A 13467-nucleotide genomic window follows, 5' to 3' on the forward strand; every position below is an offset into this window, starting at 1 on the left:
TATAGCCCTCTTCTACCCTTTATGAATTCGGCCATGAGTTTGTGAAGGTCATTGCCCCAGAGGGCTACCTGACAGGTCCAACAAGGATATATGCAAATTTACTATGTCCCAGGAAACCAAGGCCCCCAGACTCTTCTCAGCAGAGAAGTTTTTATTTTTTTCTCTCTTTTCTTTTTTAAAAATGTTTTTCTTTCTTTTTTCTTTTTTTAAATACAGGGTCTCACTATATGTCGCATTGGCCATTCTGGAACTCACTATGTAGGCCAACCTGGCCACCCACAACTCACAGAAATCCACTTGTCTCTGCCTCCCAACTGGGATTAAAGCCCTGTACCACCATGGCCAGCACTCTGGGATTCTCTTGGCAAGTCTGCCAGGGTGCTAAAGTAAGCAATGCCTTATGCCAGTTACAGCACACCACCCCTTTCCTTTACTTAGGGAAATCGGCTGATACCCTGGAGGCCTTAGGAAGCTAGCTCAAGAATAAGCAGATTCCATACTCCTGTATATTCCTAACATTTATTGGAAATCAGGCCTCTGACTCACAACCATGTTCCTCCCAGAATCAGGCCCCAAGTGTCCTAAAGACCTGTTCTTTGCATTCTGGTTTTAGGTAAGCTTCCACACATGCATGAACAGAGAAGGGATAGCACCCAAGCTCTGCCCCGTTAATGAAACTATAGCAGGCTCACTTTAAGAGGAAGGACAGTTTATCCCGAAGAGAGGCTCTACATGTGGGCCAGTAGGAGGCGTACCTGGCACAGAAGCCCTGAGTTGCTGTCAGTGTCACAGTCACTCCCACTGCAGGCGCTGTGTGTGCAGGGCCCGGCAATAGGCCCAACTACCCGCAGCCAGGGCCCAACGACAGACATCCTCCTTTGGTAGCAGTAGCAGCCTGTCCTCTTCCAGCCGGCTCAAGAGGCCTGCCACACCCAGCATGGCGCCCCCCCACATCCCATAAGTGTTGGCTGTGAAAACGGCCACAATAAGGATGGTTACTGCAACCACCAGCAGTACTGCCTGCCCAGCTACAGAGCACCCTTCAGGGCCAAGGTGGTCACCAGCCACTGCCAGCACCATGCCTCCTCCCAGAAGCAGGTTGGCAGAAGAGCGGTCCCCATTCACCCAGTGAAAATCGAAGGCCAGAAGAGGTAGACCGATGACTGTGGCAACCCAAGCTCCAGAGAGGCAGTCTTCATGAGTGTTAAGCCCTGGGGCCAACATAATGATGGCAGCAAAGGTCTGGAGCAGGAAGCCAGCAGCTGCTCCTCGACTGGACTATTGACACCGGGAAAGGTAGACATATAAAGGGAAAAGAAGCCATTTAAAAACAGCCACTTTTAAATAGGAAAGAGTTTGGGACGGTCCAGGAATCCCTGCCGCCCATGCCTCCCATCACCCTCTTTCTAGTCCAGGGATCTACATAGTTTGTGAAAGTAAGAATATTCACCTGTACAGAGCTCACCGCTGCATGCAGGGACACCCCTGCCAACACCAGGTGGGACAGGACAGTGCTCCATTCATTCCTGGGTTTGGAAACCATGACACGTTGAATAGTTTGAGGAGATAGGAAAGGAATCTTCAAATTTGGAGATAAGTACGCACAGAGGCTGGCGATCTGGAGTCTTCAGGGCAGCTCTTCAGGAATCTCAAGTTCCAGAGACCTTTGAGTAGACATTAGAAGAGATTCAGTTCCAAACTTTTTGGAGTCCTGAGGTCACTGGACTCACCTGCAAGGAAGAAGGACTCATTTACTGGGAAAGGGGAATAGGATTGGAATCTTGGCGCCCAAGCCGGGTGTCAGGCCAGGGACTCGGAACGGCAAGAGGAGCTGTTTCTTGCTGTGGCCTGGGCACCGTCCTAGATACGGTCTTCCACGCAGGAGACGGGAAGAAGCAGCAGCGAAGGCCTGCCTGCGACAGGCAGCAGCGCGCAGTACCTGGAGACCGGGAGCGGGAGGCCTGAGCCCGCCCACAACAGTCGGCCTCGCCTCCTAGCCCGCCCTCCCGAGACACGGACTGGAGCAGCCGGCTTACATCCACCAACGAGAGGTGCTCGGGCTAGAGTGGCGGGGCGGGGCCTGTGGAGGGCCTTGGGAGGCTCTAGAGGGGTGGGGCTGGAAGCGAGGAGGTCGCGACCAGTTGTTCAGTGCTAGTTTGTGGTTTAGATAGGGTCTCTTTACATAACCCTAGCTGTCCTGGAACTTCCTGTATAGACCAGGATGGCCTCAAACTCACTGAGATTTGCCTGCCTCTGCCTCCTGAGCGCTGGGATTAAAGGCATGAGTCACAACCCATGGGCTTCAGTATAGGTTTGCTGGAGCTCTGGGATTTTGAAGGGTCCAGGGTCTGAGCCTGGGGATGTAGGCGGAGCTTCGGGGCAGTAGGCTAGGACTGAGAGAAAAGAGGTGGCGCTTCGAGGGGTCTAGGCGGAGCTGTGAGTCGGGATGGGTGGGGCTTCGAAGGAGAACTGCTTGCTGTGGGAGGGGCGAGGGTATGACCGAAGGGGAGGTCTGGGCGGGGCTGGGTCCGGCTCCGGGGAGGGGTGGAGTCTGGGCTGGGCTACCCGGGGAGGAGAGGTTGTACACCTGTGCTCTGAAGGCTCTGTTCCCCTGCGCGCACAACGGTGGGGGTCTCCGCGCGGTTCCCAAAAGAGGCTAGACAGCGGCTGGAGTTCTTTGCGAAAGAGGGGCTAAAAAACGTTTGATAGGGCCTTAAGTACAGGTTTTGCAGCTCCTCGCAGTCGCTCCTCAGTGTGGGCCCTCCGCCCGTGGAAGATCGTCCGTGGGGGCGATCGCCGCGAGCATGCGCATGGGCACTGCGGCGGGCGGGTGCAGAGACCTGGTGCGGGGACGCGGGGCGGCGCGAAGCGGTGCTCTCTGCCGCCCCGCGCCCCCATGTACGCCTTTTACTCTCTGCTCATCTACATCTTCTACAGTCTTTTCCGCAGGGATGGCGGGGCTGCGGCGGTCTCGGACCCCGGAGACCCCACCCAGGTGAGCGGAGTAGGCCTACATCACGGTTGGTTACCACCGTCATTCGGAGATCTGGTCGTGGCTGACCTGTGCAGCTTAAGTCCTTAGGCACCTGCTCTGGGAAATAGAGCTGTTCATTGACCAGTATTGTCTCTGTGTATAGTTTGTGGGGTCAAAGATCTCAGCCCCAACCTCTTGGCCCATTTCAGAAGCGAAAGAGTCGCACATGCTGCCAGCCCCCTCACTTGTGCCCCATGCTCTCTTCCCAGAAAAGCGGCGGCCAACCTAGGGGTCGTCGCCGTCCGGATCAATTCACATCAGAACTGTTGACTGAGCTGAACAGCCTGGCCGGTAGGTGCATGACAGGAGCTGCTGGGGAAAGAAGGGTCGGGGCAATCCTTGCAGTTGGAGTACTGTAACCTCACCTGAAGGGAGAAAGGCCTCCCCTCCATTCTAGTGATGCAGAATGCCTTTTCCTTCCTCACTTGGCTTCGAAGGCTGCTCAGAATCTGAGGATGGCCAGAAAGGAGCGGAGGGTGGAGCAGCTGAGGTGTCTCTGGAAGAGGCACTCATGCGTCTTGCTGAGTTCCTCTCCCTCCAGTTGGGGGCAGAAGAGAGCTGTGGGACGACTCCTGACCTGGGCAAGGTGAGCAGTACCATCTCCAGTTATTCCTTTCCCTAGCCTCTGTGGTCTTCACATCTCCAACTCTTTTGCTTTGGTTCTTACTTCCTTCACAGCCTGGTGAAGTCCCCCCACTGTTGACAGTAACAAGTCAGCTCTTGGCCCTTCTGGCATGGACACGGAGTCCCCGGGGGAGGCAGGCCCTGCTCCAGGGGACTCAACCAACCTGCCCAGTGCAGCCCTCCACTCTAGATGGTCTGTAAAGAGTATCACCATTAGTGGAAGGAGCAGGGTCTATCAAAACTGGCTCTACTCTCTATACAGATATTTCCTTACTAATAACTGGGCCCATCCCTCTCCAGGGTCTCTGTCACAAGAAGAAAGCTCCTCTCAGCCCACTCCCATCCTGGATGAGGTACCAAAGGATGAAACCCAAGAACATCAGCCTCCCCAGTTGGAGGAGGAACAGAGAGTTTGGCAGAGGTTGGAGCAGCTCATTCTTGGGCAGGTAAGGAATGTCAGGGACTGGGTGGGTGTGAGATCGAAAAATGGATTCTGTCCTGACCTTGACTCTTCCACAGCTGGAAGAGCTGAGACAGCAGCTGGAGCAGCAGGAAGAAGAGCTGAGTAGACTTCGCCTGGGAGTGGTGAGGCTTTTGGGGTGGGCATAGGGAACAGGCTGAAAAGTCAGGGGAATTTCAGGTGGGTGCTGATGATATCCCTCTCTGTCAGGGGGTGACAGATTCAGAGAAAAGAGTCCAGCACCTCACATTGGAGAATGAAGCCTTGAAACAGAGCTTGAACCTTACACGGGAACTCCTTCTGCACTGGGGGCCTGGCCCACTCCCCAGACCTCCCCAGGTACTCTGCCATTCGGCTGCTATGTTGTCTGCAGTTTAGGTTCCTGTACACCTGATATCCAGCAACAGTACCTCAACCTCTTCAGGACTTTTATGTTTGCTTTAGTGGGGGCCATCTCCAACTATGAACAAAGTCAATGATGAGGTTGACTGTTGTAGAAATCATCCCCCCACACCATTCCTGGTCTCTCTGAGTAACCTCAGGAAATCAAAGAGCAAAGAGCCTGGGTCAGGGAGCCTTGCATAGAGTTGGGTACTGTGGATTTAGCCATTCTTGTTTTGGCCTGAGTCTGTGAAATAGAACTACAGGATACCTTTCCTGAGTTTGCATTTGGCTCTATGGCCCATCTGGTTCCTGCTCTCTATAGGAGGAGGCAGGGGCACTGTTGGAGCTGCAGGGCCAGCTTCAAGAAGCCCAAGACACCACAGAAGCTCTCCGAGTCCAGGTGGGCTAGGGGACCTATGGATAAAGAGGGATGGGAGCTGGGAGGTGAAGTCTGGGGCAGGGCCTGGTGCCTGTTTCCTCAGTGACAGAAGTGGGGTTGGGAGGGACAGCTGGGGGTACAGGAGCTGCAGCTGCAGGGCCTTCGAGGGGCCCTCCAGCAGCTCCAGCAGGAGACAGAACAGAACTGCAGACAGGAGCTGCAGCAAGTTCATGGACAGCTGGCAGGTAAGGGATGAGAAGGTGGTTTCTGGGAAAGCTCTGCTCTGCAGTCTTCTTTTCCCTCTCAATGGTCTTCCTCCTCTAGGACTTCGGGCACGAATGGCCAGCCTTCGTCAAGGCTGTGGGGACCTCCGAGGACTGGTCAGCACCTTTACCCAGAGTTGTCAGGGCTCTCTGAGTGAGGCTCAGGGCCAGGTCAGGATCCTTGCCCTCCTAGTACCTTTTCTATAAGCAGTGTGTTCACTGTCTATCCCAGGGGAGCCTGTTACTGTTTCCCCTTCCCATTCTCCAGGAGCTGCCTGTACCACTGGGCCAGTTGTTGACACTTGGATCAGAATAATTTCTAAGTAACCCAAAGTGTTCTAATTTCTTTTATCTTTCATTATTTTTTTTTTTTTTTTTTTTTTTTTTTTTTCCCCGAGACAGGGTTTCTCTGTGTAGCCCTGGCTGTCCTGGAACTCACTCTGTAGACCAGGCTGGCCTCGAACTCAGAAATCCGCCTGCCTCTGCCTCCCAAGTGCTGGGATTAAAGGCATGCGCCACCACCGCCCGGCTATCTTTCATTCTTTTTCTTTCTTTCTTTTTTGTGGTAGGGGAATTAAGACAGGTTTTCTCTGTATATCTCTAGCTGTCCTGGAACTCACCCTGCAGTCCAAGCTGGTCTCAAACTCAGAGATCCACTTGCCTCTGCCTCCCAAATGCTGAGATTAAAGTACGCGCCGCCACCACCTGGCTGTGTCCTCATTTCTGTACTATGAAAATTGACAATTGCTGGGAAGCCCAGAAGGACAGATGATAGCATGAATATTCTTGCCTATGATTCTTAGATTCTGTTTCAGATCCACCAAATGCTGGCCTCAGGTCCATACCTACTGACAGTTGTATGCCACTGCAAATGATTGTTTTGCTCTCAGCACCCCGCTTCAATAGGATACCCCAACACACCTTTCTTTGTTTTTCTCACAGGTTTCCTGGGCCCTTGGGGCTCTGTCAGCCGGAAAGGCTAGAACTCAGCTCCCAGAAGGGCACCAAGCACCCCCAACTGGATGCTCAGGGCGGCTTTTGGAACTCAAGGGTGAGATTGGCTTTGGGAGTGGAGCTCCAGTGACTACAGACTAGAAGAGCTCTCTGTTTCAGGGCTACGGGGGCAGTGTGTTGACGTGATCCTTAATGCAGGGAATATTCGTGTTCTGTGTCGGCTGAGACCAGCTGAAGGAAGACCTTCCAGCCTGCTGAGCGTGGAGCCTGGTCAAGGGGGAACCATCACCACATGCTACCGAGGGCGCCGGCATCGCTTTCGCCTAGACTGGGTCTTTCCTCAAGATGCCAGCCAGGAGGAGGTGACAGCTACCTTTGCATCTGTCCTGACCCTTCCTCCAAGTCCCTTGCGTCCAGAAGAGGTCCATTCCCTCTTCCATGCCCATCTGAATACCTAGATGGTGGGGAGGCTGGGCTCCATCAGGGAAAGGAGCCACTGAAAGTCCTTGGCTGCCCAGCTGAGTGATAAGGAAAATGCGGGTCCAAGGTGAGTTACTGTTCGTGTGGAACTGGCTGCAGAGCCCTGATGGTTCCCCAGTGGTGGAGACAGGGCTGTGAGCCTGTGGGTGATAGCTTAGAGCCTCCTCTGTGCAGGCTTCTACCCATCTGTGAAGGCAGAGCTTCTATTTGCTTTGTGACCCCAAGACAGGCTATGTGGGAGCCCCAGTGCTCCCTCACTACCCTGCTCTGATCCTACTCTTCCCAGACCCCCGTGGAAAAGCAGTCTACCCCAACTTGTTTCACACGTGGGCTCTATTCGCACACAAAGTGTGTTGCTGGAGCTTCTGTGACTGAGATGAGGGCTCAGAGCTGATAGGGATTAGGTAAGAGACAGCTGGCAGTGAAGACTCATGCTACCTGCTGCTCTCACAGAGACGTATATTGTAGTGTCTAGCAGGGACAGACTCACTGCTGACTGACTTCCTACCTCCTCTGTCTGTCTTACACTCACCCCAGCATCATTTCCCACCCCAAACTGCAGCCATGTACAACTCCCTAGACTTTTCTGCACTGGGCGATCCATCTAACAAACTGGATCAGATGTATCTCTCTTTCATGAAGTTTCTCTCACCTGTATTTCCTTTTTTTTTTTTTTTTTTACCTAGCCCTGAACTTTTTATCCTCGCTCTTCTAATTTTAGACACTGTTTATATGATCACCAATTAGAAGTGATAGCCAGTCAATCCCTAAAGACCTTCTCATATGAAAGCTGGCCGTGTAGTTACTCAGAAGGCTCTTAATGTCCCCACCATAGTTCTGTTCAACAGGTTGAACCTTTCAGTCCCACATCTTCCTCAGCTGCTTCTCTGAGCCTGGTTTCTATAGTTCTTCCTGGTCATTATCTCCTCCTATACCCACAGAGGTCCTTCTTGTTTATTTGTCTGGTTTTAAGATAGGGTCTTACTGTGTGATTCTGGCTGGCCTGGAACTAGCTATGTAGACAGCCTGGCCTCAAGCTCAGCTGTGCCTGCCCCTGCTTCTCGAGGATTGGAATTAAAGGCGTGCACCACTCCTACCTACTTAGGTTTATTATTTTCTCATCAAGTACTATTCAGGTTTCCTAACACACATTTCCAATTGTTGCCATAGAGAGGAATGACCCAGAAAAGCACAGAAAGGATGATCAGTACTTGTTTTTTAGTCACCTCAGGTTTTAACCTGGAAGTCTAGCCCTGGCATCTAATAAGCTCTTGACCACTACTCTCCCCTACCCCACTGGTCTCTAGGACTCTACATTGCCCGCCAGGCTGGTTGGTTTTTTGTTGTTGTTGTTGTTTGTTTGTTTTTGTTTTAAAAGCTTCCGTCCCTTCTTAAGGCAGCCGCTATACAAAGAAAGGTAGCTACTTCCCAGGGGAGTTACACTTTGCTCACATTTTGTCAACTGCACTTACTACCCTTCCAGGTCTTGAATGGGGAGATAGGGAAGGACTGAGAACACTTCTCTCACCTGTTTTTTGTCCCTAGGTCTTCAGGCAGCTGGAGCCAGCTGTGTTGTCCTGCCTCCAGGGGTACAGTGTCTGCATCTTCACTTACGGTCAGACTGGGACAGGGAAAACCTATAGCATGGAGGTAGGTTGGAGCTTGCACTTGGGGGTGGGGAGAGACTCAGGGCTTTGTATGAGTCCAATGTGGCACTGCACACTGTCCTCAGGGCCCACCTGAGGACCCTGGCATAGCTCCTAGGGCACTGCAGTTGCTGTTCCGAGAGATGGGGACTGGAGGGCACCACCACGTGACCCTCAGCATGGTGGAGATCTACAACGAGACGGTCAGGTCAGGGATGCGTGGGTGGCTTTCTCCTTGCTCCTGGCCCAGGGTTCTGCAGCCACCTTTAAAACCCATAGAACTAAACCCACCCTCTCTCACCAGGGACCTCCTAGCTACAGGGCCTCCAGAACGCCTGGTAGTGAGGCAGGGACCTGCAGGGCAGGGGGGAATTCAAGTGGCTGGCCTCACACACTGGGATGTACCTAACCTGGAAACCCTGCACCAGGTAAAGCTGCCCTCCAGGGCCCCTGTCTTCTTCCACCTAGGGGCAGGGACTATCTATATATATATCAGGCTAGCCTTGATGCTCTGCTCTCCAGATGCTGAGTCTGGGGAGAAGCAACCGAGCTACAGCAGCCACTGTTATGAACCAGCACAGCTCACGTTCCCATGCCCTAGTTACGCTGACTTTACAGGCAGCATCTCCTCCTCGGGCCCAGGGTATCACAGGTACCACTGGTTGTGCTTAAGTCCTGCTGAGTTCCCAGCTCACAAAAGGCTTCCTTCCACACCTGGTTCATTTGCCTTGCAGGCACACTGCACCTGGTGGATCTGGCAGGATCTGAACGAGTGTGGAAAGCAGGGGTGGCCAGCCCGGTACAGAGAGACCCGAATGGCGCCAGGCGTCTTCGTGAAGCCCAGGCAATCAACCGCTCCTTGCTGGCACTAGGAGGAGTGATGGCCGCGCTGCGAGCTCGGAGGCCTCATGTGCCCTTCCGTGACTCACAGCTTACGCGCCTGTTACAGCCGGCGCTCGGGGCGGGCACCACTGCAGTTCTACTGCTGCAGGTGGGTCCCTGGGGTAGTGCAAGCCTGGGTGGGTGCTGCCACCAGGGCTGTGTATGAGTTCCACTCTCTTGTAGATCTCCACAAGGGCAGAAGATCTCGGGGAGACCATCTGCTCGCTCAAGTTTGCGGAGCGAGTGGGTCAAGTGGAACTGGGGCCTGCCCGGCGCCGAAGAGCCCCACGCTCTGGAACTCCCTCTTCTCTCAGTACTGACACCCCACTCACTGGAACTTCCTGCACCCCTACACCATCTCCTGGCAGCCCTCCCAGTCCCAGCCTCAACAGCTGCTCTGGCTTGACTCTTCAAACTCCAGGGGACCTGCCTCCCTAGATCTGGGTCAAAGCCCCTGGAACTGGGCTTGAGAGCATACCTCTGCCGGCAGAGGTAGCAGTGAATCCTATACCCCATTTCCCAGGGAAACCTTTAAAAACAAAAACTCTGGGCCCTAGCTGCCCCCAACAGAGGTCTACAGTCTCCCCCTTCCTTTTCTTGATCTGGCCACAGAATGCTTTGAGAAAGGATTGTCTCCACCCTTCCACCCCCAGCTGAGCCACAGGCCCTCAGTTCTCTCCTTATCGCCATTTGCCCTTATCGACACACAGCAGGGGAGCCAGAGCTGCAGGAACCAGACCCCAGACCAAGTGGTTTCCCAAGTCGCCACCCTGCCCCCAATATCAGACTTGGAATTAAAATGTTGTAAATTCCTTTACTGTTAATCGCTCCCCTACTTCCATTACACCGAAATCATGTATGGTCCAGTCTTTCATTCCTTAACCCTTTCCCTGAAAGGTGCTACCTTCTACCCAGGCAGTTGAGAGAGGGCAAGACTTCAGACTGGACCCATTTTTGGCTCTCCCTCCCCCAGCCTGGAGCCAGGACGGCATGGTGACAGAGAGATGGATAGATGGATGGCTTGAGGGCCTGAGAAGGTGGGATCAAGAGGAGGCACTATCCAGGCAGAGTCTAGCTCTCCAGATCCAGATCTGGTCCCTGCGTGTGAGAGTGACAAAGGCATTGATGGGCCAGACCTTCCTATCTGCCAGAGACAAAACCCTTTCTAGAGTAACCTAATTAAAGCTGTGGGTTTTCAGCGAGCCTGTGCCTGGTGTTTTAAAGCTTCTGGCTCTGGTTCATCAAAATGATATCCATGGGTGAAAGAGAGAAGCAGTCCTTTCTGCCCTAAAATATTACAAGCTGTACCAGGAGAGGAGCCAGCCTGGGGCAGGAGCTGCCAAGTCCCTAGGGTGGCTGACCCACACATCATAGATGCTCTTGTTGGGTGGTACCCCCTGAAAGAGGGAGTCTAGATCACAGAGTAGGTCCTGGGATCCTTGGGATTCAGTACTCACGCTCCAGTAGGCTGGACTGGCTGAAGATGGGCACCGGGGACAAGAGGTAGGAGGGAGTGTGGCCAAAGGCATTACTACATTGGGCGTGTAGATGGGCAAATAAGAAGTGGGTAGCTGTCCCCATAATGAAGCTCTGCTCCCCTTCCTGGACATTCCTATGGAATCTGCGGAATCCTGAAGTAAGTGAAGGGGCCAGGAGCCTTGATCTGGGGAAACAGGAGAAGGCCTCATGACTTCCCCTTGGGAACTCTCCCCCTCTATTCTTGTGGGCCCAGGAAGGGAACAGAGGGGCCATGGAGGCTTATCAGAGGAGCTAGAGGGTCCAGTGCCCACCCCTTCTTCCCCCTTTGACAAGGTGCCTGCCTGAGCTGGGGTACTCTGTCCAGCTAGCCCAGGATTCTGGGGCCATGTGGATTCTTTCCCAGGGTTCCCTAGAAGGGACTTGATGCTGAAATCCTCCCTAGATGGTGGTGGGTGGCTGGGTGGCTGATAAGGCTGGCCGTGGAGCACGTAGGGGCTCAGGTCCTTGGCGAAAGCTCTGTTTGTGCCCTGGTTCTGCCATCGACGGCACAAGGCAGTGTTCTGAAGGCGCAGTGCCTCTGCAGGAATCAGGCTCACGTCCACCGTCCAGAAGTTGCCCTTGGCCTGGGGCTTTGCAGGGTCCTTGGGCACCTAGAGAGTGGTTGGCTTGGGTATGACTGTTCTACCCAGAGATTCAGGGTTTCCGAGCCCATGCCGCCCCCGGGGATCCGATCTTCGACCACCCCACCTTACGGAAGCACCGGTTAGAGGAAAGGTTGTGGCGGATGGAGTCCTTCCAGCCCTCATAGTCGTCCCTGAAGAAGGGGAACACTGCCTGGACCTGACGGATAATCTGAAACCAGGCAGTATTTGGCACGGTGAGGTGGGGATTGGAGTAGTACCCTCTCCGTCTCCTACAGCCCACCCCGGGGCATCTCCTCTCTTTGCCTGAAGGCAGAGTGGGTAGGGGTTGTGGGAGAAGGGTCTTAGGACTGGTCTCACAGGCAAGGGTGAGTGGGCTAGGGAGAGGCCAAGTGTGAGCCTACAGTAAGTGGGGATCAGACCTGGGTTAGTTGTGCCCCAAAGCACGAGGGACTCTCTCACCTGAGCCAGTTTCAGCCTGCGGAAGGGTGCGGCCTGAATTACCAAGGCGATCATGGCCAAGTAGGTGTAGGGGGGCTTGTCATGCCGTAGGTATGTCTTCTTCCTCCTCTTGGGGGTCTTCGAAAGAGATTCTGCCTCTGGGGGCCTCAGCTGAGAGTTGTCTCGAGGCCCCATACAAGGGCGGTAGCCCAGGGCTGGCGCCTGGACTAACTGGGGGTTCAGGATAGTCAGACTGTAAATTGAGGCTGGGTCCCAGCCCTAGGCCATGCTGGGGCAGGCAGGCCAGGCCCTTTATCATTCTGATGAAAGGGGGAGGGGTGAGAGAAAGAGGCTGTGGGGGAGGGGAAGATATGTGGGCAGCCACAATTAGCAGGTTTCAGTTAATCTTGAAGGGAAGAGCAGAAAAGACTTTAGTAGGGAACTTTTGGTGGCCTTCAAAATCAGTCTCCACTCCCAGGTTGCCTTTGGGTGCCTGGGCATCCCCATAACCTGGAGGGAAAAGCCCTTGAAAGAGATCTACTTTAGGATACCTTATCTGCCTGGGTCCGGTCCCTAGCTCCCATTTAACAGACAGGAAGTGACTTCTCCAGCCAAACTACCCCGAGAGGGACGGGAATTCTCAGGAGTTCAAGACAAAACAGTTAGGTGGGGAGTCTGTTCAGGACTTGGTGGGGGGTGGGGTGGGGTGGGTGATGCAGACTGATTGACCTTCTGGACCTAAAAGGAATAGGTAGAATCTGTTCCCAGAAACAAGAGGAGATACAGAGACCTAAGTGATCTTTCCAGGAGTATGCTACAGGTGGCGCCCATGCAAGCATGATCATCTAATTGGTGGCTCTATCCTTGGGCTCAGTCCTCATCTATGTTCTAAAACTTTACCCAAGTTCTCCTGGCTACTACAAGGGGCAGGTTTGCATTGAGGGTCTGATCAGGGCACCGACAGCACAGTTTGGTGTCAGAGCCGACAATCCAAGACCTTCATCAGCTCTAAAGGCTTTTTGAGAATTCACCTTTTTCTGTGAAGCCCCTCCCCATTATACCATCAAAGGACTGAGACACTCGCTGTGCCAAGGAAGATACAGTCATGAGTGTAGGAGGCAGTGTGGACACACATGGAGGATGAACACAGTGGGACTTCACTTCCTGACAGTCATACCCCTGATTGGGTTGTGATCTCATCTCAGATTCTTCTTTTAGCTCTTGTCTGACTTCCCCCAGAATCCTATCACCTCCTGCTCCTCTGCTTTCTGTTCTCAGGGCTCTAGCTGAGAGCTGCTGTATCACCTGGCAAATATCCCTGGCCTATTCACTAAAGAAATCATTCTCTCCGGCAAGTCTGAGGTCTCCCTTTCCACAGGTCCTTCCTTGCTTCCAAGTAAAGCTTGGCTCCTTGGTCTGACCTTCAGGGCTCCTCATCTCGGCTGCTTCTCCCTGACTACAGTGTCCCAGGGTCCAACCATCACCCATCCCCTGGTATTCGCTGCTCCCTCTTTCGACCACTGATGCTTCTGCTTTGAAGAATGGACTCCTACCTTTTTATCAAAGAATAGGATAAAGATCACCCTTCCGGGTACACCTGAACACTTGCCCTTCCTGCCCCACCCGGGACGTCAGGGTGTTCGTGCCACTGAATAAAGCAAGAAAAAAAAAAAAAATCCACCAAAGCATCAACCAATCATCTACCGGAGCTGACCCCGCCCCTGTCAATCTACCAGGGATGACCGGATCCCTGGAAGGCGCTCCTTAGGTCCCGCCCTTGCAGAGTGGCTCTGCCCAGCA

At 53.6% G+C, this 13467-nt stretch overlaps 3 protein-coding genes across 8 annotated transcripts; 1 reads left to right on the forward strand and 2 right to left on the reverse strand.

Moving 5' to 3' along the window:
- Nucleotides 1-505: 505 nt before the first annotated feature.
- Nucleotides 506-1592, reverse strand: Tmem276 (transmembrane protein 276). Its single transcript, XM_034515994.2, has 2 exons — nucleotides 1451-1592; nucleotides 506-1278 (listed from the first exon to the last, which is right to left on the reverse strand). The coding sequence occupies exons 1-2, from the start codon at nucleotides 1541-1543 to the stop codon at nucleotides 793-795; spliced, it is 579 nt and encodes a 192-aa protein (XP_034371885.1). The 5' UTR covers nucleotides 1544-1592; the 3' UTR covers nucleotides 506-792.
- A 319-nt stretch (nucleotides 1593-1911) lies between these two features.
- Kifc2 (kinesin family member C2) lies at nucleotides 1912-10308 on the forward strand. 5 transcript variants are annotated; one of them, XM_034515987.2, is made up of 19 exons: nucleotides 1912-2051; nucleotides 2938-2995; nucleotides 3244-3325; nucleotides 3472-3620; nucleotides 3713-3851; nucleotides 3959-4104; nucleotides 4178-4243; nucleotides 4329-4457; nucleotides 4825-4902; nucleotides 5012-5126; nucleotides 5206-5315; nucleotides 6087-6195; nucleotides 6297-6460; nucleotides 8124-8228; nucleotides 8311-8432; nucleotides 8529-8652; nucleotides 8747-8876; nucleotides 8959-9215; nucleotides 9290-10308. In XM_034515987.2, the coding sequence occupies exons 4-19, from the start codon at nucleotides 3546-3548 to the stop codon at nucleotides 9542-9544; spliced, it is 2124 nt and encodes a 707-aa protein (XP_034371878.1). In that variant the 5' UTR covers nucleotides 1912-2051; nucleotides 2938-2995; nucleotides 3244-3325; nucleotides 3472-3545; the 3' UTR covers nucleotides 9545-10308. The 5 variants fall into 5 exon arrangements, with proteins under 5 accessions (XP_034371878.1, XP_076768360.1, XP_034371875.1 ...); XM_076912245.1 differs by lacking the exon at nucleotides 1912-2051 and adding an exon at nucleotides 2135-2279; XM_034515986.2 differs by lacking the exon at nucleotides 1912-2051 and adding an exon at nucleotides 2558-2625.
- Nucleotides 9901-13461, reverse strand: Foxh1 (forkhead box H1). 2 transcript variants are annotated; one of them, XM_076912281.1, is made up of 4 exons: nucleotides 13221-13461; nucleotides 11689-11898; nucleotides 11333-11437; nucleotides 9901-11235 (listed from the first exon to the last, which is right to left on the reverse strand). In XM_076912281.1, exons 2-4 carry the CDS (start codon nucleotides 11860-11862, stop codon nucleotides 10402-10404), a joined length of 1113 nt encoding a protein of 370 aa, XP_076768396.1. In that variant the 5' UTR covers nucleotides 11863-11898; nucleotides 13221-13461; the 3' UTR covers nucleotides 9901-10401. The 2 variants fall into 2 exon arrangements, with proteins under 2 accessions (XP_076768396.1, XP_034371883.1); XM_034515992.3 differs by having other exon boundaries at nucleotides 11689-13348.
- Between the last annotated feature and the right edge of the window lie 6 nt (nucleotides 13462-13467).

This window comes from Arvicanthis niloticus, chromosome 13 (genome assembly GCF_011762505.2).
Source record: "Arvicanthis niloticus isolate mArvNil1 chromosome 13, mArvNil1.pat.X, whole genome shotgun sequence".
Classification (NCBI taxonomy): Eukaryota; Metazoa; Chordata; class Mammalia; order Rodentia; family Muridae; genus Arvicanthis; species Arvicanthis niloticus.

Coding starts and splice junctions, on each gene's coding strand:
- Kifc2 (XM_034515984.1), top strand. CDS start 2,897: ATGTACGCCTTTTACTCTCTGCTCATCTACATCTTCTACAGTCTTTTC. Junction 8,433..8,528: donor ATCTACAACGAGACGGTCAG/GTCAGGGATGCG, acceptor CTCTCTCACCAG/GGACCTCCTAGCTACAGGGC. Junction 8,653..8,746: donor ACCTGGAAACCCTGCACCAG/GTAAAGCTGCCC, acceptor TCTGCTCTCCAG/ATGCTGAGTCTGGGGAGAAG.
- Tmem276 (XM_034515994.2), bottom strand. CDS start 1,543: ATGGTTTCCAAACCCAGGAATGAATGGAGCACTGTCCTGTCCCACCTG. Junction 1,279..1,450: donor CAGCGGTGAGCTCTGTACAG/GTGAATATTCTT, acceptor CGGTGTCAATAG/TCCAGTCGAGGAGCAGCTGC.
- Foxh1 (XM_076912281.1), bottom strand. CDS start 11,862: ATGGGGCCTCGAGACAACTCTCAGCTGAGGCCCCCAGAGGCAGAATCT. Junction 11,438..11,688: donor GCAGGCTGAAACTGGCTCAG/GTGAGAGAGTCC, acceptor GCCTGGTTTCAG/ATTATCCGTCAGGTCCAGGC. Junction 11,236..11,332: donor CTAACCGGTGCTTCCGTAAG/GTGGGGTGGTCG, acceptor ACCACTCTCTAG/GTGCCCAAGGACCCTGCAAA.